The sequence below is a fragment of the Thunnus thynnus genome, chromosome 5, assembly GCF_963924715.1.
Source record: "Thunnus thynnus chromosome 5, fThuThy2.1, whole genome shotgun sequence".
Lineage (NCBI taxonomy): Eukaryota > Metazoa > Chordata > Actinopteri > Scombriformes > Scombridae > Thunnus > Thunnus thynnus.
In genome coordinates, this window is record NC_089521.1 from 1,023,065 (window position 1) to 1,050,919 (window position 27,855).

Here is a 27,855-nt window from a genome sequence, read left to right on the forward strand (position 1 = left end):
ATACACATTTATTACTAATACTACCGCTATAAGTACTAAACAATACAATATTTTACAAATAAGACACAAGATAGAAAGAGAACTGGTACACAAGGCTATGGCTAATGAATCATTCGAATGCATGATGCAATTATCTATTGTGTAGTTGCTATGAGAGACCTGATAAACAGATTAGATGACTGTTACCTGAGAAGCAGTGAGTCGAATCAACAGTACAGCAGTTTAGCTCTGAATTGCCAATTGAAGTTACAGATTATGAAAGCACCCGAGTTTAATCAAGTTGATGAAGGCTTTTTAGGAATACTTGCTTGCTCCCTGGGGCGGCTTCTCACAGAGAATGGAGTTCATGTGCTGGGGTGAGGAGCTATAGTCTGGATCTTGTAAATTGACCAGTCCGGATTTGAAAAATTCCCATTGGAAGAGAGCTCCTGGTTTATGCCTCTATCCTTAAAGGTATAATATGTAACTATTCTGCATTAAAATGTCTAAAAACAACTAGACCTATATTATATATTTTGTTGAGTTGTGTACTTACATTATCCCAAATGTTTCCAACAATTTTCAAACCCAGAGAAATCAATTCAATTCAATTCAATTTTGTCACGACAAAAGTCATCTCAGGGCACTTTTCACATAGAGGAGCTCTAGACCGTACTTTATTTTACAGAGACCCAACAATTCCCCCGTGAGCAAGTACTTGGTGACAGTGGCAAGGAAAAACTCCCCTTTAATGAGAGGAAACCTTAAGCAGAACCAAGCTCTCAGGAAGATGGTTCCACAAGAGAGGAGCCTAATAGATGAAGGCTTCTGACTCCCATTCTACTTTTAGAGACTCAAGGAACCACAAGTAAGCCTGTAATATCTCCACAAAGGGTGGGGCTTAGAGAATATATGCCATAACTCTTTAACTGTTTGTCCAACCATCATAAATCTCTGTAGATAACTTCAGTCTGTCATTGGGAATAGGTCTAGCAAAGCATTATGAGCCTGGCCCATAGGGAGCTCCACAAATACCACAAAAGTGTATCTGAAAAGCCAGTGGACAGAATTTTAAAATTTTAAATTTGGTGTGCATGCTCTGGGGATGAGTATCAACCAAAATCTGATATTGATCGGTGAAAGTGGGCATGGCCTATCAAATATTTGCTCATAACTCAAGATGCCTCTGAGCAATCCTGATTAAACTCAATGGATATATCCCATACTATCTCCTGAACTTGCACACCAAGTTTTGTTCAAATCCAATGATGGGGGGACGAATGGTGGAACTTTGAGTATGCGATTATTTCAATGCTGCAGGCTTTGTGATGATGAAACAAGTGTGTGATCAGTCTCAATGGAATTAAACTAGCTGAAGTGACTTTGCTCACCTTTCTGAAACCTGAAACTCACCGTGCGTGTGACTTTAATTTTGACCAATTGAGCTGCTTCCTTATGTTGAGCACAAAAAGGTTTGAACCCGTGAATTGCCGCTTGCAGCTATTTTTAAAAAGCTATATCTTGTTTGTTTTGTCCATACAAAACCTGATGTGTAAAAATTACACATCAGCCATTTTACTGGGGGTCATGTGCTAGACTATTTCTTGGCTGGGAACAGTGACTTCCTGGAGTCTCCGCTGATTGCCTGGCAATTGCTCAAGAAATAGTCTATGGAAATGTAATGAGCACATTCACACTCCCAAGAGGATGAACTCCATGGTCTTTCCTGTAGCACCACCATCAGATGATACTGTGCATTTAAACCTCTGTAAGAACAACTACATAAATAGACTAAAGTTAAACCTGTCCAACACTTTCATTGTGCATCTAGGGGACACTAGCAGTCTTTTCCTCTTCTCACCTTTTCACCCCAAAGTCATGTTTCCTGATTAATTCCCACCTCCATACCCCCAAAAGTACCACACAACATGCATCACTTGACAAACAGCAAGATAAATAAAGCTTTATTATTTATTAAAAAAAACAATCATCCAATTAAACAAAATGCACAGTCATCAATACTTTGGAAGTTCAAATTTGTACATAAAACATATTTACAAAATTTGTTGCTTTGCCCTTTTTTTCTTTGTACATAAAATGAGAATAATTAATTTTGTACCTTCTGTTTTTAGTACAAATTAAGTTCAAAAAGTCTGACATACAGTGCAAAAACTGTAAGGTCTAATATGAATTTTTAAAATTCGCTATGAATCGTTTAGTAATGTTCTAGCCCATGCTGAGTGAAGAAGAGAAGAGCTGGACCTGCGAGCTGCCACAACCCTCAGCAAAACTCAAGATTATCAGGTTTCACTTCCTGGTCAAACCACTGAAGTCAAAGGTCAAAAACAGTTTTTGTGATTTAGCTTATTTTCTTTCGGGGATCTGTAAGTGGAAGATTTTGGTTTCTGATTCTGTAAAATGAAACTGTAAAATTGTACGAGGGAAGAAAACAATGCAGAATGGCCCTGCTAATGTATTCTTTAAGTGGAGTAATTTCTACTGATTGCAATTACAATCCACTCAAGGACACTGACACACACTAAAAGACATCACTTTGGGGGGTTGTCTGGATCAGAGATGGGGATGGATGATAAGTGTAAATTTGTATTTAAAGAAATCTTCCACTTCCCAGCAAGATTCTGCAGAAAGCCATGTGGTGGTGGAAAATGGGAAAGGAGTACTGCTGAGATTGATGGCTTTTTGTAATTAAAGAACACCCTGGTCTTGCGTCTTATGAAGGTGAATACATTTGGACTATGTGCTTGTTAATCTTTAAGTTTCAGACAGGAGCACCTCTCTCTGGTTGTTTAATATACAAATAGCATCACACCATATGAGATAAACATGTATCTATATGAATTTCAAAATAAATTCCCAATTGATGAAAAAAAACTTATGAAGTTCACAATTAGAAAAAATTTCATGAAAAATGCTTGTGGCACATCCTGATTAATAACATCAAAGACAAGATCAGTCATAAATTAATAAGGTTTTTAATCTAAAATATTATTTTTTCCCCTTACATTTGGTAGGCATGTGTTCTAAACCATTTCACAACATCTCATCTACCACTCATACTTGGAAGGCTGAATCTGTATTCAAGTCAAATGCAAATCAGTATTTTTCATGTCAGTGATTTTTACATCTATTGTTAACATTTTTTTTATCATGAGAAAGGCTCATTTAACCTTTAAGGCTCTGAGTGGGCAGGCCAGTGTGTGTTTAATTGACAGCTAAGTAAAAAACTTGGTTAGCGGTGGTGTTGACCACACCAACGTCTAAAATGAATGATGCTGACATTAATGAGTATCTAGCAAACTGATGTTAGCAGTGCACTTATCCCAGAGGGAGGCATTACTGGAGAGCCAAACTGGGTTGTTGTTGTTCTTTTTGTGTTGTCTCAGTCTGTGTTTTTGCTGTTGGTCATGGCCTCTGTCAGCCTATGACAGAACAATGAAAACTTTATGCAAATACAGTTTAAAATGATGTTCAGTGTCTTTGTAGACTCTGACTAGGTAATGTAAAGATGGGATGAAAAAAGAAAATAAAAATTTCTCCTCTTTTTTTAAAGAGAGCACAGGAAATCTTATTTAGAGAGCAGGGGTCTCATTTATAAAACAGTGCTTAGGATCCAGACTAAAAGTGTACGTGCTCACAAAAGCCAAAAATGGTGTGCACCAAAATACTAAACAAAAAACTCCTGATTTATAAAACCGTGCGTACGCACACCTGCAGGCAATGTTCCCTTTATAAATCATAGTCCAACTAAAATGTGTGCACATGAATCAGCCTCATACCCAGCCCTCTACATGCCCTCATTCAACCATAAATGGTCAATGCAAAACCCTTCATGAATAGTGATTTGCATGTGTTCCTTTTGCCGGACCAATCAGTTTCTCGCTTGAGACGCCTGACCAATCAGAGAGTCAGCGTATCAGGCAAGTTTTCTGACTTGCTGAAGTTATGTGTATAACCCAAAACAACCACATACAACTTCAATAAACATTCCTGTGGAACGTAAAGTCAGACATCTCTGGTTAAGTTCTTACAGAACACTGCAGCAGGCCAGTTCCCAGTTAACCAGCTTTAAGTAGTTTTTACACCACACACTTAATATCTAAAATACAATAAACACTGTATTCATTTATATTTACTCCAAAATCCAGGTGTTTCTTTAATTTACACAGTTCATATATGAGTGCAGGTGGTGAAGATGTACCAGTATTATATCTTTTAAAATTGAAAGGTGCTTATGGTCTAGCTATGGCTAACTAGCAGAAGCACAAATAACACTGCTGGCTTGAATGTTTAAGATAAAGTGGATCTATAATTAACATGTGATATGAAGTGAAATTAAATATGTGAAGATCATTATACAATCTGGCTTCAATTCACCACCTCACCATCTGCGTTGCCAACTTCCCCTGTCTCCACTCTCCTGTCAAGTATGTTTTTATAGATCACAACATTTGTGTGGGAAGTGGTGTACGCCTCTTTCGGTCTCATTTTGAGCGTACGCAATGGTTCTAAATGAGACCCCAGATCTGTAGGCTGTAGCAGAAAACATGCAATTTAATTACAGTGGAGCTTTAAGGCACAACTAATGTATTTAAACATATTTCTCCCATTTATGTGCTATTAATGCTGTGTGATACTGACAAAATATATCACTTTTGATTTGAATATGCAAGGATTATTAATATGTCTCCAAAGGAACCTGAGTCTGTGTTTTTTTGCTTTCAGTTTTGGTATAAATCTGCTCCTCTTAGCAGAAAGGTAGGAAATGACACTGTATGCTGAAATATTATTCTTCAGACTGCAGCCTCCTATCAGTTCACTGCAGGGACCCGGGCAGAGAAAAGGAGGAGAAAATCAATGTGGTACAAATCTAAGGCTATGAGTTATTATTCTGGATGGATGGGGGAGGAATATGACCCTCAAGGCAGCCACTGTGTGTTGGTGTGTTATCAATATTAGCAGGGGGTGGAAAGGGAAGGACTGCAAGGAAAGACAAACAATACTTGGATTAAGGAGAGAGATTTTGAGCAAGGGCTGGATACTAAACAAATTGTTTCCTTTTGCTCCTTGAATTTTTTTGGTTGTATTTGATTTGTCCTGTCAGCTAAAGTAAAATGCATCATAAAAGCTGAGGCACAAAGGGATTTCAAGTAACATCTGAGAGGTTCTTGTAAGAAAAACAATTTTTAAGTAGTACCAACATTTTTATCATCATTTCACTCATGATCCAATGCATGTATGAATTGTCTTTACAATAAAATTACAAACAGTAATCTGTTGGAGCTTATCTAAAATTAAAAACTATTACTCTATAAATCCTGAGTTCACTTCATACTGAATTCAGTTAATGTGACTCCATATTCAACCTGGCTTTGGTAAATACTGTAAATTCTCAGTAGTCAAATTGCCTGGATCTGACATAATAGTCATGGGAAAAAATTAAATAAGCAGTAAATATAATGTACTGGCACAGATGGTAAATTCAATATATTGTTAATTTCCACAGCATTACTCCATCAGGTCAACATAGTTATCCTCAGCACTCTGTGACTCACTTTCTCTTTTTAACAGTAGTACTGTTCTCAGTCAGATCAATTCACTTCAACTGATTCTGCTTTGTTTCACAATAAAAGTCCTTAGGGGAAAAGGAAGCGATAATGCTCCCTGGACTGCTGGAAGGACTTTAATATGAAAAAGATGGAGGAAGTGTTGAGCAAGAGCAAATATGGTAAAAAGGAACAGATCAAAGGATACGCAACTAAAATATGACTGTACTGATGGGGGAAATGAGAAATAAAGTCCTGGTGCTCTCCTGAGTGGTCTCCAGCCACTACATGAGAATTTACACTATTACTAATAGTCAGTGACTGGCAGTTTCAGTCTATATATAAATGTCTATAGCCCTTTATAAACACAACAAGATTTTTTTTTAACATGAGCTGTTTACGAAGTTGATTTTCAGTGTAAACTCATTGATTGTCTCTCTGACGTCAATACCGTCACTGTAGACGACTCTCTACAAATTAGGGCTGGGCAATATGGCTTAAAAACATTCCCAATATTGACATTTATTACAAAAAAGGCAAATGTTTGCAAAACTACTTGCAAAATAGTCCAAATGATTGAAGTCAGCATGGATGTTAAATCCCAGTGCTGCTCACAATCATGACAACTTTGGACATTTACAGTTCCATGGCAACTGAGCAAACTCAATCTGCCCATGAGGACCATGTGATGTGGTCAAAAGCTCCAGAGTAGATTCTACATGCAGTTTGAGGTGAGACTGTTTTGTCAATTGATCTTTCCAAGGTCAAGAATTAAGTGTCAGTGCAGTCAACTGTGTTCCACTGTTCTGCATGCCATCAGAGAAAGCTCTTTGTTAGTTTTTGGTTAAAATTTGTTTGAACAACAGAATATTGTAAAACAACAACATATGATCATATCATCTCAGTGTAAAAGTCTACATTAAATAATATTGGATTTTCACCCAACTCTACTACAAAGTACTACTGTTCTCATGGGGAATGCTTCATCTTAGTTCTGTCATTTCAAAATAATTTAATAGTAATTTATTGGGACTTTTCCTAGAAAGTGTAATTTGATCCTAATTATTACCTTCCAATTCATTAATTTCAATTAGATAACATGCAGATATGTTAAAATTTGCGAAATGTATCTATAGGCAAACATTTCACGGGTACATTTCAGGACTAAAGGAGATGGTCACCTAATAAAAACTATGAACTTGAGACTGGAGGTGATTATTTGACAACAGCGGTATTAAAAATATCTGCTTTGAGCATGCACTTCATTCCACTGTCATTACATTCAACAGGCAGATACTTAAGGCACTAAAACCACAAAGTCTTTGGTGATCATTCCCACTCTGTTTCTGTCTTAACCACTCATCAGTAGACCACGAGACAAGCCTGTTTGTCTAGTTTCATCCATCTCTCTCTGGTGACTGATGTATCATTGATTGATCGTGTCTATGGCCTGTTGCACACGTGGACCACTCACCCTGTGAGATGATATACATTTCAAGCACAAGATAATAACTTGTGTGCACAAGATAAAAATTCTTAAAACTTACTGAAACAAAATTAAAATAAAATTATTAGGAAATGACAGATGCTTAAAATACATCAGTACTCTTCTCAAGTATATAAAGTGCATATTAAATAATGACTATTCCTGATCCTGCAGTGACAGTTGAACTGCTGTGAGTTTCACACTGAATCATGATTGAGGGTGATCAGGGATGCACTGATACTGAGCTGATAGAGTATGTTGTAGATACTGACATGTACATTTCAGGACTAAAGGAGATGGTCACCTAATAAAAACTATGAACTTCTTGAGACTGGAGGTGATTATTTGACAACAGCGGTATTAAAAATATCTGCTTTGAGCATGCACTTCATTCCACTGTCATTACATTCAACAGACAGATACTTAAGGCACTAAAACCACAAAGTCTTTGGTGATCATTCCCACTCTGTTTCTGTCTTAACCACTCATCAGTAGACCACGAGACAAGCCTGTTTGTCTAGTTTCACCCATCTCTCTCTGGTGACTGATGAATCATTGATTGATCGTGTCTATGGCCTGTTGCATACACTGACCACACACTGTGAACTCTGCACACAGCGTGAACAGTGGCATTTGTTAATCACTCTTATGTTGTTTGTCAGCTTGACAGATAAGATTGGAGATGAAGCAAATGTAGGGACATATCACACATGTGATTAATAGTTCCTCAACTTGTTCAGCCTAGGACCCAGATTGTTCACTGATTCTCAGGAGTCGCCAGCACCACAAGCATTCAAAGTTAGCATTAAAAATACTTCAAAGACAGGGCAGTTATTATTGGTTTGTGTTAAAGCTAAGGTTTGCTACAGTTTCAAAGTCTTAAAGAGATTTGCCTTAAAGAACCATGTGATAGTCTTTCCCCGTTTGATCCTCCTTAGCTATCCGTCGCATCTCAATCTGATCGCAGGTTGCAAGGGTTATTGGCACATTTGTCGAGTAAAATCCTCCTGACTGAATCATCTCCTTAGCATAAATTCACCTGGTGTCTCCAGGACGAGGTCATTACTTCTGTTTCCCAGTAATTCAGTCTGTCACTCTGAGAACAGGTTAGAGAGCAGCTGTCTGACAGGAAGGATGGGACAGTGTCCACAGACCAAACCATCAGCAAAGAGAGCTTGGGAATTTTATATCCAAAGAGAGAGTTCAGGAACACTAAGGGTCGTGTCTGCTGCACTGGCCAGCTGTCTGATTCCTTACGGAGATTAAAAGTTCATGTGTCCACTGTCCAGGTCCTCAGCAGAAGAAGATGTCTCCATCATTCTGAGGATCTGACATCACTTTCACTTTGCTTTCTAAAGACACAAAGACACAGAAATACAAACATCATCTGCAATACAATAAATATGAGGCAATTATTATATTAGGCACAATTTTAGCATAGTTTAATTTGTGAAAACAATAGGTTGATAAATTGATAAATTGATCAATAGAGAATTAATCATCAACTCCCTTTTGATAAATTATTCATTGAAGTAAGCAAACAGTATCAAAAATTCTCCGGTTCCAGATTCTCAAGTGAAAATATTTTCCCATGATTGGAAGTATTTTGGAGTTTTGGACTGTTGCTGACATTTTGTAGACCAAACAATTGACTGATTATTGATAAAATAATCAGTAGATTTATAAGTAATGACAATAATTGTTAGCTGCAGCCATATACAGGAGCCCAACTGATCTTGGATTTTTGAGGCTAATATTAATATTTGAGTGTTTAAAAGATCCAAAAACAATACATCAGCTAATACACATTTTTACATAAATATATAACATAAACAAATATTTTTCATAAGAAACACTTTCAATTGTTTTTTTTTAAAGAATTGTGACCAGGATATGCAGTGATTTTTACATTTTACAGTGTAGAAATACACTGTCAATGCTCTCCAGTGGACAAACATGTGATGGAGAAACACGTTTCTTGTACTTAATGGCCAACATACACATATTATCAAATATACAGAAGTGTGGTCTACTGTTGACTGGCTTTGCTACTAATCTATTTTCTCAGAGTCTTCTTCACACTTCACAAGCCCCTTAAACTTTTGAAGATAAGAGGGTAAAATGTGCATGGATTAAGTAAACTGACAGAAATAATTCAACTGAAAACATTTGATTTAAGGGATGCTTTTTTCAAACAAGAAAATCTGTCAATGTCAGGACTTCCTGTTCATCCTACCTGTTTGTGTCTGCTCTCCTCCTTTCCCCTTCTTCTTCTTTTTGTCTTTCTTCTCCTTAGGTTTGGCCAGCTGGAGCAGTCTGGTGGGGAGCTGGGACTCCTTCTCGGCCCCCTGAGTCTTGGAGGAGGAGGAGGACGAGGAGAAGGGGTTGAAGTTTTTGCCCATCTTCTTGGATCCAATACGGAGGAAAGGTTCTTTGACCGGGGCAGAGGATGAGAGCTCAACCTACGTTACATGAGGAGGAGAAGTAGTATTCTTAGGTGTTCCCACCCCAGTTGTGAGAACGTTCATAAAGCAATAAAAAAATGTGTTTGTTCTCATTCTGTGTTTCTGGTGAGGACTTTACCTCTTTTGACTGTTCTGCTGCTTCTTTGGAATCCAGATCCAGGGACCCGGAGCTCTGGAACCTTATTGAGTCTTCGGAGGTGGTGGAGGGAGTCCGCTGGTACCTCGGAAACTGCTCCGACTGTAAGTAATGCAGTGAGACATGACATTCAGTCACAGTATATGAAGTCAGAAAGCCTTACGGCATTATTTAGAGTTGAGAGAAGATCAATCTCTTCATTGGTTAAAATTGGCTCTTTCACAGTGTTTCCTAGTTTATTTAACCCATTTTGTGCATAAAAGGTGATGATTGAGATATTACATTTATTAGTGATGTTATAAGGTGAAACTATACACGTATTTCACTTACTGCATGTTAGACATTGTGATGCTTTATGTTCATCTGATGGCATTCACTTGTTCAGCGTTATTTTTATATGAACTGCAAATAAACTTAAATAGTTTTAATCCAGACAGAAACTTCACCAGTGAGACTAAACTGAAGTTGAATCAGAGAAGCAGTTTACGGCCTTCCATTGGTTGACTCTGCTGCCAATCAAAGGTGTCTAGTTTCTGTCTCCTTCTTATTTTTACTGCCTCCACCTCGGTTTTTTTCTCTTGTCTGAGAGCCCAGAAGCCCCACCCCGCTGTGATGTGATGGTGTTTATATAAAACAGCCCCCACTGCACTCACGGCATTGCTGTTCACTTGTGTATTCAAAGTTTATTATACATGTCCAAACAATTCACACTAGACACTGCACTTCCTTGAGTCCTCAGCAGTACACATGCCAAGTTTGAACTTGAGTCAGAGTCCAGAAGCCCCACCCTGCTGTGATGTGACGGTGTTTATATCAAACAGCCACCACTGCACGTACACACGGAGCTGAGCGGCTCGCTGTTTGCTTGTTTATTCAGAGTTTATTCATATTAAACATGTTGCATGTCCAAATTGCACCAAAACAGCATCTGTGTCCACAGTAAATCACCTGTTGAGTGTTTGATGGTTGTTTGTTTGTGCTTTAGAACGTAACCACTGTGAAACATTCAAAAAATAATGTTGTATTTCTGTCATTCATGGACTTTCTCTCTCTCTTAGAGAAAGCTTTCCCCCACTGTCTCTCTGTTGCTCACTCTCCCTCTCTCTCTCTTTGTCTAGTCTTTTTTTACAATGAGTTGGGAAACCCACAACAAAGCCTAACTTTTAATGTTATCAAATGAAGAGAGATGTTGTTTGTTTTTATCTCTCATGGCAGGGTTGTACAGCTTTGAATGGCCAAATTGCACCAAATTCAAGAATGCACTCCCTTTTGTCCCCAGCGATGCACCTGCCGAGTGCGAAGTCAAACAAAGTCAGACATACATACATACATACATACATACAGAAATTAAAAACAGAGAAGATCTAGCTGTCTACACAGCCCCCTGTAACCACCCGCACCCCACATGTCATACACGTGTGATCGGTGAAAAGCACTTTTAGGCTTCAAGTTTATTTTCCTCCATTTTACACGGTAACTACAGTCATTGTGTATTGGGCTCTGAGTGTTTCAAAAACACTGGTGACTACGCTCAACACTGTACCTGAATGCTGTGTAGACACACAATTGGTGCACTTGCTGCTACTCTGCTAAAAGTGCTTTCTCTGTAAACACGGTGTAAGATTTCTTTTTAGTGATGTCACTGTGTCATCAGGAGCACTTTGGGGTTAAGTATCTTGCTCAAGGACACATTGGTATGCGGACTGGAGGAGCCGGGAATCGAATCGCCGATCTTCCGATTAGTGGACGAACCACTCTACCTCCTGAGCCACAGCCGCCCAAGTGTGATTGTTTACACTATGAAACATTAATATGATCAGTTTGTTAATGCAGCAATGGTTCTTAAGCTTGCTGGGGTTTGAATGCACACTTTCAAGCTTTGTGTGAGCATATCATGTGTGAAAAAGACAAATTTGCTGCACACAGAACAAGAGTTTACCAGTAGTGTGACAGGGGGTGTCACACATAGCTGCCTCCATCTCTGCCACTTGTCAGTGGGCAAAAGACATTAAACATTCACTGATGGTGAATGACTTGTGTTTTGATATTTCAAAGATGTACTGTTTAGCACATGTGTCTAGAGCAGAAAGTTCGCTTGGTTCGCCAACACGTACAATTATGCAACTCAAGCATCATGTAATTGGTTTAACAGTCAAAGCGTCATACTGTGTATGTGGCACATTTGGACTTTAAAACTAGTTTCATCTCTTCGGGCTATCAACAAATCCCAAACGAAGCTCCACACAAAGTCAGACAACAGGTGTAATCAGACAGAGGAGGCTATGTGGGTGTGGACCAGTGGAAGAGAGGAAATGTGCCTCTGACTACTGCTGATAGAGAAAGAAAGTGAACTGCAATGGGCTAGCATGGTCCTCCTTGTTTGGAGCACTTTATATTCAATTGTTTTTAGCCTGGCTGCATCTGTATGGATTACTGTACAGGCTGAAACCCCCCCAGATGCTGACCTCATTTCTCCTCATGGCCTCCAGTCTCTCAGTGTCTCTCCTCAGGGCCTCCTTGTCTCTCTCCAGCCTCCTCTGGGCTTCCTTTAGCCTCTCTAGGTCTCTCTGGTACTCGTCTTTCTTCCTCTGCAGTGTCTCTTTCTCCTCTGCCAGCTCCTGACGCCTCCTCCCGGTCTCCTCCTCTTCCTCCTGCAGCCTCTCCTCCCGTTCTGCCAGACTTTTTTCCTTCAACTCCCATTCCTTCTCTCTCCTCTTCTTTTCTTCCTGATGTGCAGCCTGCTGTTTCTTAAATACACAACAAAGGTGTATACATATTACAGTAACTGTAAGATTTGTAAAAAAAAGATGAAAGGTGTAGTAGTGGTGTAAAAAGGCAATAAAAAGTGTGAGATTCCAATACAAGACAAATATAATGCAAAACTAAGTATCAAGGCTCAACAGTATCAGCTCACATCACCCATTACTCATGATGTGAAAAGAAACCAGACTGAAGAGGAAACAGCAGTGAAAACAGAAAGTGCAGCAGCACTAGTGAAAGTCAACCTGCAGGCTGGCGGCCTCCTGTCGCTGTCTCTCCAGACTCCTGTGTTTCTCCTGCTCGATGAGGGAGGAGGGGCGGGAGGAGGAAGAGGATGAGAGCGAGGAGGAAGAAGAGTGTCTCGAGGAGTTGGTGGTGAGCCGCTCATTCATAGCCTGCCGCTGGTCCTCGATGAATGAGTCCTGCTGGAGCACCACAGCCTAGAGGCAGGGAGAGAAGGTTACATAGACTCAGAAAATACACAGCACATGGAGAAATGAGGTCTCAGTAATCATTTTATATGACACAGCAAAGTTTATAGTCATTCTTTCCTGATTGTAGAGGAAATGTGTGTTTGTGGTACCTGCAGTGAAATCAGCAGGTCATGAAGATGTGTCACACTGTGCTGGACCTGCTGGACAAACACAGCGTCACTTTAAACTGAGGTTCAGTATTTACAGTTTGAACTATTTTAAGATGCAACAGCCATTTGTCATCCTAGATTCATGTATGTCACAATAAATGATATGATGTGATATGTTATACGTCATCAATATCATCATCATCATCAATCCACATGATGTCACAGGCTTATCTTGTGGTAAAAACAGATTTGAAAAGATTGGGAGCAGATTTGTCCAAACAATGAAGTGATCATCTCGACTTTCATTCTGACATGATATTAAGTTGCAGCACAGCCAAGTCAAGACAGTGAAGGAAACCGATGATAAACTGCAATTAAACAAAGGAACAATGACACACTTTTCAATATAAAGTTTAAAGAAGAACATATTTAGTAAGTGAGAATGTGTGTTTCTGTAAGTGAGAAAATATTTTGTAATTTGGGTGAATTAGCTTTTACAAAATACCAGACTCTGAACAGCAAACACACAAGTGACCTTCCGTTAGGTGCTAGCACCACGGTAACACTGGCAGTGAGTGTCATACAGAGGCCAGAGGGTGGGGAAAGGGTGAAATATGAAACCAGCATGCTTACCTCATTGTTTCTCTTGACCAACATCTGTAGGCTGGCAGTGGCTCCCTGAGGCAGACACACACACACATTTATTTTCATTTGAACATTTACAGCACATTTAACATCCACACAGCCATACTGTTACATAACACTGGCAGAGAGTGTCAAGCAGGGAGATATTGGAAAGGTATGGAGGGGCAGACGTGGGTTTGCTTTTTACTAAGTAGCACTAACCATGAAGCTCAAGTGAGGAAAATGTTATGACATGGTTGTGACACTTGTGACATCAATGTCTGCTGCTGGGATACACTCCTTGCTACAGATACAGAAATACAGAGCTCATATTTACACTTTCAAGACAGTCTTGGATGTCAAGATAGCTTCATAGTTGCTAGCTTTATTTTGTAACCAACGGGCAACTGGCAGCAGAAGTGCTGCCATGAAGCTAGAATACTGGCTGGCATTTTTACTGGACCAGATAGCATATAATTCATGTCAGTAACATTGACACACATAGCTGAAACATTAGCCACAATAGGCTGCGGTTTCTCTAATGGTCATACAGCACATGGTAATACAGTCAACAAGTTATTTCTACAGTGGAGTGAGATAAGGCACAAGAGTTAATTTTACCTATGAGAAAAGGAATTATGATGGTGATTATGTGATTATGTGGAGGTGATCCAAACAGGACTTCCAAGCTGCTGCTTCCAGAGTTTTAAAGGTTTCTCCACATTTCAGCTCTGAGACTGATCAATAATAAACTGCAAAGACCGCAAAAGTGTGGCTTTGACTAGCAGAGGTGCACACACACCTCTTTTACTTCTCTCGCATCTAGTCTATTGAAATGTTGATCAAATTACAACTATTATGTGATTCAGACAGGTCTGTAACAGGTTAGATTCATGTCTGAATCTTACAAATTAATGTTGGTCATGTGTCACTGAATGGCCTTATCTGTGAAGTTGCAGAAAAATCACTACTGATGTTCTGTTTTTTGCCCACAAACTATAGAATTCTTTCCTTTGAGTTTATCTAATACCTGCAGCATCACAGATAGGTGTGTCTCCAAATTAAGAGATGCTGTGTGCATTTACACACAAAGCACAGCAGCAGTAACATTTTTTTAAGTTTTAAATGACCCGACGGCCTCCTTCCAACCTCTCCTCTCTCATGGTCTACATCAAGTGGTATCTCTCCAGATAGAGAGATAGTTTTAGTTTTATTTGTCCAGATTTGGAGATTACAGTCTCTGGGATAGTTGTTGCCTCCACTCAATACTATGCCTTAGCAAACTGTGAGTTAGGTTTACCCCCGTCCCCCAAAAATGCCCAGGACCAGTTTGGCTTAGCCCCAGATTTATTCATAACAGCTCTGTGAGGTGAAGCTCTACTTAGGCATAGCAGTGCTTTGCACTAGCTACATGCTCACAATGACAATGCTAACATGCTGATGTTTAGCAGGTAATGTTTACCATGGTCACTATCTTAGTTTAGCATGTTAGCATGCTAATGTGTGCTATTTAAGTAAAGGGATCACTGCAATCATTAAATTTCATGCTCTACGGAATATGAATGTCTGTTGGTACACTAGAGGTAAAGTCAATGACCAAAGTCAGTAGGATTCATTCTGTGGGGACCATAAATGTCTGTACAAAACCTCATGGCAATCGATCCAATAGCATTGCCATCCATGAAGCCATGCTGCTGGTGTGGCGAAAAGTAAGTCAAAAGTGTCTTTTTTCAAGTGCTAAGGCTTAAAGAGAGGTATGTCTGAGAGAGCGTTAGCTTGATTGACAGGAATCTTAACTTATCATGCTCATTCCACTGGGTCTGAAAGAGCTGAACAGTTTTTCCATTTCTGCTTCGTTTATCAGGTACACTCGGTGACACTGAGATTATTTTTTCAAGAGATCTGAGTAGAAAATGCTTTCATCAATAATACATTATGGATACACATGTATAACCACATACAGACACACACACACCTTCTTCAACACACTGTCTGACTCAGTCCTGCGGAGGTCCAGTGATTCATCGCCCTCTTCCTTCTCTCCATCTAAGGAAAGAGAGGAAAATAGGGGTGTAAGGATTGACGGGAGGGAGGAAGTGAGCGAGTTTACATGTGTATGAATGTATGTGTCCTACTTTTGCTGCTGTTCATCTGATGACTGTCAAAGCCTCCAAAAGTCTCAGCTCTCCTTGGCAGACAAACCGATCCCACACTGCCCCCTGTCAGGCCAACTGGAACACTGCAGCCTGCTCCACCGACACCACTGTTTAATAAAGCATGCAGGGTCTCCACTGCAGAGAGAGCGATTAAAAAGAAAATACATGGTATTAACATTAAATCTTTAACTAGGGCAGTGCCCATTCAAAATGTGCCTGTTCAGAACAGGCTGACTGCTTGGCCTCTGGTACTGCTGCTTCAATGCATAGAAATATTAATACTTTTGATGTGAGGTGTGATTGAGTATATACACAGATGTTAAGTACTGTAATCATGAATCTTTTCTCATGTCAAGTGAAATAAGGGCTGCATTTCAAAATAAAACATATAACAGAGAGCTTTTGAAAATATGTGCATCCTACAATAAAGCGGATTGATCATATTGGGCTCTTAGATTGTTTATTTTCTGTGATCATTTGAATGGGTATGTTTGCTCAAAAGATTTGTGCTCATATGAGACACACTGGTTTTGAGCTGCCTGTGAGAAGTAGCCTAAGAGTCTGTCCATTCTTGATTAAAAGCTCTGTTTTCGCCGTCCACTTTTCTTCTTCTTTTTAGAGCTCACCATGTGAAAAAACATTTCTCAGCTCTGGTCGCCATCTGAGCTCATGCTTATGGTTTTATCATTATGGAATACAAACAAATCAAAAACATATACTTACCGGCCACTTTATTAGGAACACCTGTGCAATCTAATGCAATCCGATACAACAGCTCTGCCATAAATTCTACTTTTACAAAGCTTATACATTTTCAGTTTTTGTTGACATTGTCAGAAAGGTGATAATTCACCTTTATGTTTATTATTGAGGTCGTAGTGGGTGGTGCTGGTGTACTGCAGTGCATTATATTAAAAAGTGTTCCTAATATTTTGCCCCCCCATGTTTTTTAATGGAGTGGACAAAATATTAGGAACACCATTCAATTAGATTACACAGGTGTACCTACTAATAAAGTGCTTGGAAGGAAAAAATATTTTTGGTGAAAACAACTCATGCAGGGACTTGAGGGTTCAATGAACATTCACACTCAATATTTTTTCAGTATTTTTTTGTCATTTAAGGATTACGCACGTCATCTAGCCATTTCCAGTTAGGCCCTATACAATTTCCAAATCATCAAATTTTATCCTGAGCAAGATTATCCACTCACACTAATCCAAATTCATTTCCAGATTCAGAGAAATGCTCCATTCCAGGGGTGGAGGACAGTCACCACTTCAACACCCAGCTCTTTCCTTACTCCTGGACAGCATACTCCACACTCAGACACAGAGCTGACCGGCTCGCAGTTCACTTGTTTATTCACAGTTTATTAATAATACATATGTCACATGTCTAAGCACATCATGTGAAAATACTTTTCTCTGACTCGCTGTACAGCTCTGATCTTCGGCTGTGCTCATGACATACAGTCGCAGAGCCCTGAAGCCTTGTTGCATGTCTAAATTGCACCAAATTGACACTGCACTTCGTTGGGTCCTAAGCAATACACCCATCAAGTGAGAAGTAGATCGGATAAACAGTTGTTGTTGCAAAGTGCAGACAGAGAGACAGACAGAGAGTCCTTGTTTTATAGACTGATAAACACACAAAATATTACATAACCTCAGAACCATGAAAAAGAGGCTAAGACTGCTGACCTTCCCTCAGGGCATCCTTTATGATTGGCTCCCCCTTTGTGACATCATCAGGTGTGGCCCTGAATAACATGCGTTCCCTGACTTGTGGGTTAATATCATCGGGGACAGGATTACAGTCACCCAGGTCTCTGAAGATGTGGACCTTCTCCTCCAATAAGGAGATGATCTGTTCGTCTTTTCTTCGTAAAAGCTCTGCAATAAAACACAAATGAATGCATGAAGAAATGGAGATGTAGGAATAGAACCTAATAGAATAGAGTAGAATAGAACAGAATAAAATAGAGTAGAATAGAGGAGATGGACTGTCACCTCGGATCTCCTTTGCTCTGTTCTCCTGCTGCCTCCTGTCCTCCTCTGTCTCACTGGGAACGCCCTCATCCTCATCTTTCTCCCTGTCAAACAAACAAATACACACCAGAGTCAGTGCACTCACGGTTCCATGCTCATGTATAGTATACACGAAAAAAAAAATATGAAAAAAAAAATGAAAAAAACTCATTTCAGAAAAACACAACCGTTGAACTAAGACACTGAAAAAGCTGAAAAAGAATCCATATGGGAGGATCTTTCAGAAGCTTTCTATCCACTTGGGTCCTAATCAGATTTTTAACAGTTGAAGCACAACCACATTTCAGTACTTAACCATCAGTCGCCAAGATAAAAACAGCACATACTTTGTGCTCGTGACTGAAAATTGACTGAAGCGAGAGGTAAAATATCATCAATAAAAAAAACTTGATTTGCAGGCAGGATCTTATTTTATGTACTTGCCCATCATCCCTTTTTACTTAAGACAACATTTGACTCACTAAACTTATTAAAATGTGGTAACACTGTGAGATAGAGCTTTTAAGAGGAGCAGTCAGATAATGACAAGCTTTAAGAAAACCAGTCAAACTTTTTTTCAGCAGCGCGTGTGCATCCCTGAACTGCTGCCTCTCGCAGGCCTGCGGTGTCCACAAAGACAACGTTGCTGCTGCGGCACTGCTACTGCCAGCTCTATCTTTCTACATAGTGTGAGCTCGTCCAGCAAGGGGAGAAACTTCCCACTGAAAATATATAGGGATGGACACCTGATTGTGCCCCATCACACTGAGTAGCTCTTCATTCTAAAACAAACAGTGTTCAGAGCTACTTGCTTTAGACAGAACAAAATAGAACTCAAGTGAACTTAAAAATCCACATCTGGTAACTCTATTATGACAACTATGATGTAGTTTGTAGTGAGTAAGAATGAGAACATCATGTGTGTGTGTGTGTCCTTACATGCAGTGCATGGCGTCCTGTATAATGGCCCTCCATGTGATGCGCTCCTCCTTGCTACTAGCCAATACCTCCACCATTTCTGGTCTCTCTATACCAGCTGTGATTAAAAACAGACCTGCATGGGACAAATCATGAAAGCCTGAAACAGTGTTTCCGATGATTAACCTGATTCATTGATCCATATTAATGTAATATTTGTGCAACAATGTATCACATTATATGAAACTCTACCTGAACAATTTAGTTGTTTAAACTTTAAGAACCGCATGTCATGCTTTGTACAGAAAAGAAGAATCACAAGACAAATGCAGTAAAGGAGAGAAAGACTCACCTCGTTCCTCATTAGCAACTTCTCTGACAATCAGATTCTGTAGAGAGATGACTGTAGAGCGTTGATCCTGAACACAAACACAGAATTATATCAATTCCAAATCAAACCGAATCACTGAGAATATACTCCATATATATACCCAGCATATATGGACAAAAGTTTCTTTTTGAAATGTCAAACTAACCAATGAAGCAAAGACATATTTCTGGTCTTTTTCCTGAAGAAAGACCAACACATCAGACAGGAGCATGGCATGGACATCTGCAAAACCAAGAAACAAAGGATTTACACAACTTTTTTTCACTTTCTGTTTACAAATGCTTGTTATATATATAGGATGAAGAGTGGAAACCTTTGAGTCGTCCGGCTGAGTTTTTCAGTTGCAGTGCTCCGTCATGCAGCAGCTTCCTCCCTCTGATCAAGTCCTCTTTAGCAAACATCTGACCACTTTTCATCCTCATGATGGACTTACTGTCAGTGCGACTGAAGATCACACAAAACAGAATCCATGTTTACAGTTCAGTCACTTAGCTCTTGTCCAGACTGAGTTACACATACAGTAAATGCATTAGTAAAATACATCGATTCCAGCTGACAGTGAGGATCTATGGAAGATTTTCAATGCCTAAATGAAAGAAATCAAACAATGTAATAAATGTACAAAGTTATTTTCATTTCCTTTTTATGTATGTATTTTCTGTGTCATAAATACATGAAAAAACATGTAATGACAGTTATTTAGCTTTTATACCTGAATTAACCACACCACAACACAGAAAGCAAAGTGAAGAGGTGTGTTGCATTTTAGCAGCATGAATCAACTAATGCTAAATACAAAACAATGTCATTATTTTTCATGAGCAGGTGAAGAGAGGCACAGTAAATGCACAAATAAAAAGGAAATACATATCACAGTGCATATTCTATGTCACTTTTCCTTTTCATTTTGGCAGTATAATCCCTCAGGGTAATAGCGCCCCATCAATGTACATCCACTAAAAGTGCTTGTTTTTGCCACTGGCAGGCTCAGATTGTTATCATAAGTGTCTGACAACATTATGGAAAGACCATACGGAGAAATAAAACATTTTTTTACCTTTCACTTCATGAAGTCTGTTTGTTATTGTGTCTAACCAAGTCTTGCTCAAGGAGAATTCTTGTCTGAAATCTTGCGAGAGTTGAATTGATGTCGAAATCAGCTAAATATTCAGACATGACAGAGTTGGAGAGAGGAGTGCCGGGAGGAGTTTGTCGTGTTGGAGAACAGAAAGCATAGCTTAGTGTTATCTTAAAGATTTCATGGCTGAATATTTAGCTGATATCGACAACAACTCAACTCTCGTGAGATTTCAGAACAAGACTTCTCCTTGAGCGAGACTTGGTAACACACAATACAAACAAACTAGATCAACTGAAAGGTGACGAAGAACATTTTCTTTCTGTGTATGGTCCTTTCCATAATGATGTCAGACACTCATAATAACAATCTGAGCCTGCCAGCGGCAAAAACAAACACTTTTAGTGGATGTACATTGACAAGGCACTATTGCCCTGAAGGATTACACTGCTGCTGGCTAAGGCGCTCTCACTCAATACCGGACTAATTTCAAAGATTGTTGTCTCCATTGTCACTGTCACTTAGACACAAAAAGATGGGAAAAAGGGTCCAGGTTGAAAAATGCTGAAGTTTCCCTTTAAAACATTCCCTAGAGATCCTTCTGGTTCTCTCTGGAAGCACTTTGTTCTTCTTGTAACTTAATCTGATACATTAACAATGACACTATTGAGAAAAATTCCAGAGATCAAGAGATGAGAAATTCAGGAACAATGTGACGGACATAAAGTTTGAAGACTTAGTTTGAACACAGTCTTCTCCTATTATAAGGCAGTTCAAGTTATTTTTATTCTTATGTATTCATCATCTTCTTTTTAATTTGAGCTAATCTGGATTTCAACAACAATTGTTTTTGTTATCTATAAAGATCTTAAAAATATTTGAAAACTTCTCTTAGAAAAGAGAAAAAAAAGAAAATCAAATGAAATTTTGACTTCACAGTCAACTCATATTGAGGATTTGTTTAACAGTTATATCTGTAGTAAATCGTTAATTTTTTATAATAAGAGAAAACAGTTTTTTCCCAAGATGTATTTAGTAGCTGTTCTGGAGCTTTTGATCACATCACATGATCTTCATCAGCTATTAATAGACTTTGCGATGAGTTTTCTCAACTGCTGATTCCAAGGAACAAAGTGAGCTTTGAACCTCAGCTTTTATGATTTATTTGAGACTATCTCAGTGACCAATAGGAAGGTTTTTCAACATCAATACGCTGTGAAATATGTTTTACAAGTGAAATATGAAGTCCAACAGAACAGAAATCATTCAATACAAACTTGGTCACAAAAACAGTATTTAGGGCAGTTCTGTATATTTTTACTGTAGTGTGCACCTCACCTATCCCATAATCTAGCAGCTAATACACTAGTCTACATTAGAGTGATTATTTAGTTTGTCACCAGAAACTGACTCCAGCACAGCCACTATATATACTGTATGTAGTATCTAGTCAGTCTAGTATACCTGTAGACCTCCCTCAGTCTTCGCTTCTTCTCCTGCTCGTTGACTTTGCTGTCCACAGCAGTGATGAGCTCCTTCACACACCGCAATGCCTCTGAAACACAGCTGTGGTCTTCATCTGTATCTGTTAGAGCAAAGCAGTCACGAGGTAAACCCATCTTACACTGATTTGGTTCTATTATTCCATTTATTGTATGATGCCACCATGGAGTAATCCACACGCATGATCAAAATAATTTTCGCGGCCAACGTAAATCTACTGGTAGGGTCCCTGTTACAAGTGAAATTTTTACAACAAGTGGCCAAATTTGATCCCCTACCACTCGTGGGACGTGGACTGTCAACCTCACATCCCAATCTGCCTAACTCTCAGACATCATAATTCTGACTCTAAAGTATCCCGTTCAGTAAATTATGAACTTCTGATTATGAACTTATGAATGAATCTTATTACCACTACACGCAATTCCATCCTCGCCTCCCCCTCCCTCCAAATTTGGTCTGCTGAATGTGAGATCGCTGTGTAACAAATCATTTGTCAAGATTTTAGTATGTCCCAAAATTTAAATAGTTTTTGCATCACTAAGTCATGGCTCTGACAACTACTGACAACAGGAAATCAGCTTTACATGACAAACATCATCCGATTTACATGAAATTTACAGGGTGTGGTCTACACATGATATACAACAACATGGCATACAATTAGTGGGTGTTTTCTAGTGGACACAGGAAGTGATATTTAACTCCTTCGTGCAACATCCGATATTCATGAAAATGCATATGCATGTCAGGCGATCTCCAATAAATGTTTTGCTACATTAGAGATCTACTTGGGTAGCACTGCCTACTGGCAACTGAAAGCAAGCCTTGTGTTACAAACTTCCTTTGATTTACATGAAATTTAAAGTGGTCTACATTTGATATGCAGCAACATAACGTACATTTAGTGCATGTTTTCTAGCGCCACATAGTGGACACAATAAGTGATAGTTATCTCCTACATGCAATGCAGTATTTGGGAAAATGTATATCCATGTCTGTTGTCCTCTGGTAAATGCATTGTAAATGTAATGTTATATAATGTAGTGCTGCAATAACAGCACTTCGACTGTGGCGCGCCCCAGCGTGCACAAAGGTGCGAGGGTCGATCATCACTGCTTCAAGCTTTAATTATTATTGTTATTGTTATTGTTATTATCTTTTTTCTGTTGTTTCTGTGTGTAAAGTGCTATATAAATAAAGTTGCTTTGATTTGATTTGAATTTATGCCATGGGTCAATATTCTGTCTTTATTCCATTTATCATACATTAAATTTTTAAATTGGTAGTTATATGTTTCTATTTGCAAAAGGTAAATCACTGATGAGTTCACAACGCTTCAACTGGAATTTGAATTTCCGTTTTCATAGTCAGATTGTACAAGTGTAATATTAACTATGCTGTCATATATTTACAACTTCTACAGTTTCAATGATGATCTTACCCACACATTATAACTACACAGTTTTTACATGTGTTTCAAATAAACTGCTGTCATTGCTGCTGGAGACACAATGTCCACAACGTTCTTTTATTTCTATGCAACACTGGGTGTTTATGACAGAAACTATGGACACTTTCAGTGACTCTGTAGAGATGTGTCTTCATCCTTACCTTTGGTGTGCTGGAGTATCCTCTGGATGAGAACAGGATATTTGGTGATCCTCTGGGTGACCAATAAAATGCACTCTGGAATACTGAGCCTTCGCACAATACTGCTGCTCATTATCCTCTGAACAGACAGAAAGGTTCAAAAGTTAAGAATGCAATATCATGAAGATGAACCAGAGCTTTGTACTAATGTCCCATTAAACATATGCAGCACATAGAAAGGAGCTGGTGTGAGATGAGTGCTGACCTTGATGAAAGCCTGGAAGCGTTTATCTTTAGCATGCAAGTCTTTGTAGAGATTGACAGCTTCATTGTGGCGACTGCAGAACTTCCCATAAACTTTCTTCATACGATCAGCGCTGCAGCCTGAAAACTGAAATAAAGAACAACATATTTATTTAACTACTGGTCAGCCATTAAATGTACTGCAGATATCTGTGATCCCCAGAGGGCATCCAGACCTTTACTTAAGTGCTACCATTAACCACAGTTTCTCTTTTTATTCAAGTCATATCATTTTCCAGTGAACAGAATTCTATCCTTTGCATGTATGGCTGTAGTGAACATTGCGGCCACCAGGGGCATTAGTGACTGTTAGTCTCTGTCACATTTCCTGTAACCTTTAACCACCAACTACTTCCTCTGTGGGATGCTAGCACTTTGTTGAACTTTCAAAGATGCTGCTGCTATGAAAAGTAAGACAAAATTAAACATATTATATATGTATCAATAGATTAGACTCTTGTCTTTTCAGTCAGCATGGTCATTTTCAAAAAGCCATGTTGTAAATACACAGCAGAGTATACAACTGAAACCTTAACAATCTGCTCTCTATTTGAAGGTAAGGTAGTTTCAGTGGAGTCTGGCAGTTAAATAAATCCTAAAAACCTTTATTTCTAAATGAATCCCAAGAGCCTAACAATCAAGAGTGGGTGTTGTTTTCATCCCTGCAGCATTTTCAGAAGGTCTGTTCTTCTTCCTCACCTGATTGACCAGGACTTCACCAATGCTGCAGATGAGGAAGCTGTTATTGTTCTGTCCCTCAGCTGACGAAGCTCTCTTTTGCTCAAGCAGCAGGGTGAGGAAACGTGTGTGTGTGTGCAACAGGTCATCCAAAACTGGGAAAATCTACAAAAAAATACAAATAAATCAGATGTAGTGCGTGGGAATTTCATTATCACTCGTATTATTAGTATTAATATTGTCTATGCATGGCCATTTGTTAAAGTGATCAGCACACTCCTCACCTTGTCCAGAGTGTGAGTGTCCAGTTGCAGCTCTTTCTGAATGCCTTTATAATAAACTTCAGACATTATCTTCAGTGTCCTCACATGGTGGAACTCCGTCTGGTACATTTCTGTGGAGAGAAAAGACTCAATGTCTTGAGTGGCTACACCTACCCCTCAAGTTTGTCTGCTCTGGTCTATCTTTCTCTAAGAGTGAGTAACACTATCTGTATTTACCATAGATGACGTCTTGTCTCTTGATTTCATCTTTCTTCAGAGTTTTCAGGAACTTCTTATCCACTGTACCACTCCAAGAATCAGCTTCCAAATCTTTGATGTCACACTCAAACTCGCCCATCAGCTGACTGTCCATCATCTCTGTACCTTTAAACACCACGATTTCAGATGTCACATACAGGAATCAACATAAATGACTACACTTTTCTTGTTGTTCATCCTTGTCAGACACAGTCTCTCAAGTTAGGATGCAAGAGAGTGAATTAAAAAGGAGTTTTTACAGTAACTGTTTTTACAGTGTGTGTGTGTGTGTGGGTGTGTCTTGAGCTACCTTCATCAGTGAGTGACTCAGTTGAGGCATTGACTTTGCTCCCCTGATGAAGAGAGTCAGTGGACTGGGACAGAGACTTCAGACCTTTCAGCGGGACGTCATCTAAACTATAAGCAAAAAACCATGGACAGTTTTTGAGGTCTACTCTCTGCCAATAACAACATCAACAACCACCTTTATTTGTATATCACTTTTCAAAACAAATATATTAAATGCTTCTCATTCAGAGGAAGAAAAATAAACACATAAAAAATGATAAAATAACAGTGAGAACAAAAAAAGTGTTTTAATCCACACAGATGAACCAAATTCACCAAACTTACCAGGGCACAAATATACTACTTAGTGCAGGAAAGGGCTTCCAAAGTGTTGGAGGTCCTTACAAGTCAAACATAACATTTCATTTACTCTTCAAAAATGTGCAACAGTATAAAGAAGACATGACCACATCTGGATTTTTGAGGACCATTATTTGAGGACCTTAATGATATTGATCTGTGATCAAATAAAATCAGCAGATAATTCGGGCTGTGCTGATTAGCAGCTGATGCCACTGCTAATGGAACCCTAGTGAAGGGATGAAGGTGAATGTGTAATAAAGGGTTACAAATTATTTAAACCTGCTTTAATCATATTTTTGAAATCAAATAAAATGACTGTGTAATACAACAGGGCTCGCTCATAATACAAATTAAACCAAAATCTGCAGCCTAACAGAGGTCTCTCTTTAGTCTCTTTTACTTTGCAGTTTTGATTTGACTTTGGGCATTCACTGTATGGTTGTCTTGGGCAGCTATTTCCAGCAAAAAACTCTCTGTACACCACCGCAACAAACATCATCAAACAGCAGGCTAATCTAGTAAAAATACTGACTTATTTACCCCCAGTGGCCAGGAATAAGTAATGCAGCTTTAAATGAATGTTTTAAGTAGCAGAGTGAACAGTGTGACCAGGTCTCAGTTAAGAAGATGCAAATGTTGGCCCAGTGCTGGGCTTATTTTGATGAACATAACATGGTAGGCTATCAGTACTTTGCTCAAAGACATGGACACAGGTCACTAGAATGACTCTCTTACCATTTGGCCACACTACTTCTCCAAAAATATATATAGTAAAATCACAGTTGTGTCTTACGGCGTTCTGCTTTTTGGTGGCAGCACAGCACTGTGCTGGTCTGTGTGTTCTGCTGCTGTGTGTATGTGAGGTTTCTCACCCTGCTATGTTGCTGGTGGAGATGCTCTTGGCCAGGTTGCTGTGTGAGTTGAAGATGCTTGGGTGTCTCCGTGGAAATACTACAGGAAGCTGGTCATCAGGGGTAGTTACTGTGGACCAACGCTCCCGTGATGAGGAGGATGACGTTGATGAAAAAGAAGATGCTGAAGATGTAGCTAGAGACAAACATAAATGTGTACATTTTAGACATACAATACCAGCAATAGACTTAGATGCCTCACTTGTTAAATATGGATTTTATGTAGATCACTTTTTCAAATGTCCCATTTCTTCCCTTCACTCTTGCCATTAACCTAGATTTTCATCTATCTACAGTATACTGTTTTAATACAAACTAATAAATATCAGAAGGTGGGAAGGAGTATTAAACTGCTATAAAACAACACATTAAGTAGATGACAAAATACAGTATATCTTACATATAGCATATCAAGAACTCCACAACATTGTTGTCTTCACTATTTGTCTTCTATTTCACGGTCAGATACTGATTATGATGATACTGAACGCCCATGTGGTGGAGGCATTTTATCATCACTCATTATAGCTGTCTTTTTGGAGGGCTACTCAAAACTAAGGAAAAGGGGAATTTCACTTTATTACATCTCGGGTCTTATTTCCATAATTGGGTCAGTCAACTCAATTGAAAACACAGCACAATGATATCTTTATTGTTTGGTGACCTGGCTCTGCCTTATCACTTAGCTTGATGAGGTGAAGTGATTGAAGTGAGTGATTAAAGCAAAGCAGCAAGAGAAATGCTTGTGGAGGCACTTGTGGTGCAAAGAGTGGGGGCTGCAGTGGCAGAGCAAAGCAAGAGCTGGGTACTGGTGACAGCTTTAAATAGACTGGCAAACATACAGAGAGCAGGGAATGACCAGCAGAAGTTGAAAATCTGAAAAATGGAGTCTTTGTTGCTGATATTTTTCTGCTTTAGGACGTAAATGACATGAAAGATGCCCTCCTTCAGGCCAACACGACCAATATGGTTTGAAGCAATCACTAAGCAATTTACTTTGCCATTACTGATGTAGACACACATTAATGTATTGGGTCAAAGTTTAAGACAACCAACTGCTTATTCCTGTGACCTGATTTCATTGCATTTCCCTTCCTTACTTTGAGTTAAAACAGGTCACATGTAACCAAACTGAAACACCTCATCTCTCTGGAGCATGAACAAATTTTATATCTTACATTACATGGGTTGGTAAAAAGAATGGGTCTTTGGACTAATTTGGTTACTGACATGACAGACTAGGGTTATGTTTTAATGAACTCAATTCCCACAGCAACACACTGAAAACAGCTTTGCTTGTAGAGGGGAGACTTGACACTGTTCATTTATTTATATTGGTTATTTACTGCTTGATGTGGTTTTTGGTGAGAGAGGTGATTTTGGTAATTATAAAAATAATAAGGTAATAATATGGTGCTGCAGGCTGATGTGTGAGCAAGATTGTTAATAGAATTTGATTCATAACTTGTTTGTGGCCAGTGTAAAAACTTAAAATGCGTGCTCACCTGTTGATATAATGTTAAAA

The 27,855-nt window shown here is 39.0% G+C and overlaps 1 protein-coding gene and 1 long non-coding RNA gene across 9 annotated transcripts in view; one reads left to right on the forward strand and one right to left on the reverse strand.

The window, feature by feature from the left end:
- Positions 1–1,916: 1,916 nt before the first annotated feature.
- The window catches only part of akap13 (A-kinase anchoring protein 13), a 166,450-nt gene continuing 140,511 nt past the window's right edge, over positions 1,917–27,855 (reverse strand). For 5 of the 6 annotated variants that reach the window (XM_067588653.1, XM_067588652.1, XM_067588654.1 and 2 more), the window contains 23 exons: positions 26,292–26,466; positions 25,079–25,185; positions 24,748–24,894; positions 24,532–24,641; positions 24,269–24,412; positions 23,532–23,657; positions 23,288–23,405; positions 21,635–21,755; positions 19,406–19,536; positions 19,238–19,314; positions 19,054–19,120; positions 18,723–18,837; positions 17,766–17,848; positions 17,457–17,648; positions 15,733–15,888; positions 15,573–15,643; positions 13,607–13,651; positions 12,974–13,024; positions 12,636–12,830; positions 12,096–12,377; positions 9,613–9,732; positions 9,266–9,491; positions 1,917–8,381 (listed from right to left, as the gene is read on the reverse strand). In XM_067588653.1, coding sequence (XP_067444754.1) covers positions 8,323–8,381; positions 9,266–9,491; positions 9,613–9,732; positions 12,096–12,377; positions 12,636–12,830; positions 12,974–13,024; positions 13,607–13,651; positions 15,573–15,643; positions 15,733–15,888; positions 17,457–17,648; positions 17,766–17,848; positions 18,723–18,837; positions 19,054–19,120; positions 19,238–19,314; positions 19,406–19,536; positions 21,635–21,755; positions 23,288–23,405; positions 23,532–23,657; positions 24,269–24,412; positions 24,532–24,641; positions 24,748–24,894; positions 25,079–25,185; positions 26,292–26,466 — 2,918 coding nt within the window. In that variant the 3' untranslated portion in view covers positions 1,917–8,322. The remainder of the gene's footprint in view (positions 8,382–9,265; positions 9,492–9,612; positions 9,733–12,095; positions 12,378–12,635; positions 12,831–12,973; positions 13,025–13,606; positions 13,652–15,572; positions 15,644–15,732; positions 15,889–17,456; positions 17,649–17,765; positions 17,849–18,722; positions 18,838–19,053; positions 19,121–19,237; positions 19,315–19,405; positions 19,537–21,634; positions 21,756–23,287; positions 23,406–23,531; positions 23,658–24,268; positions 24,413–24,531; positions 24,642–24,747; positions 24,895–25,078; positions 25,186–26,291; positions 26,467–27,855) is intronic. The other variant, XM_067588651.1, reaches the window with a different exon arrangement.
- LOC137182444 (uncharacterized) lies at positions 23,827–25,033 on the forward strand. Of its 3 annotated transcripts, XR_010928337.1 has the most exons (4): positions 23,827–23,979; positions 24,081–24,125; positions 24,238–24,362; positions 24,788–25,033. It is a non-coding gene; the product is annotated as an uncharacterized lncRNA (long non-coding RNA). The 3 variants fall into 3 exon arrangements; XR_010928335.1 differs by lacking the exon at positions 24,081–24,125 and having other exon boundaries at positions 23,881–23,979; XR_010928336.1 differs by lacking the exon at positions 23,827–23,979 and having other exon boundaries at positions 23,988–24,125.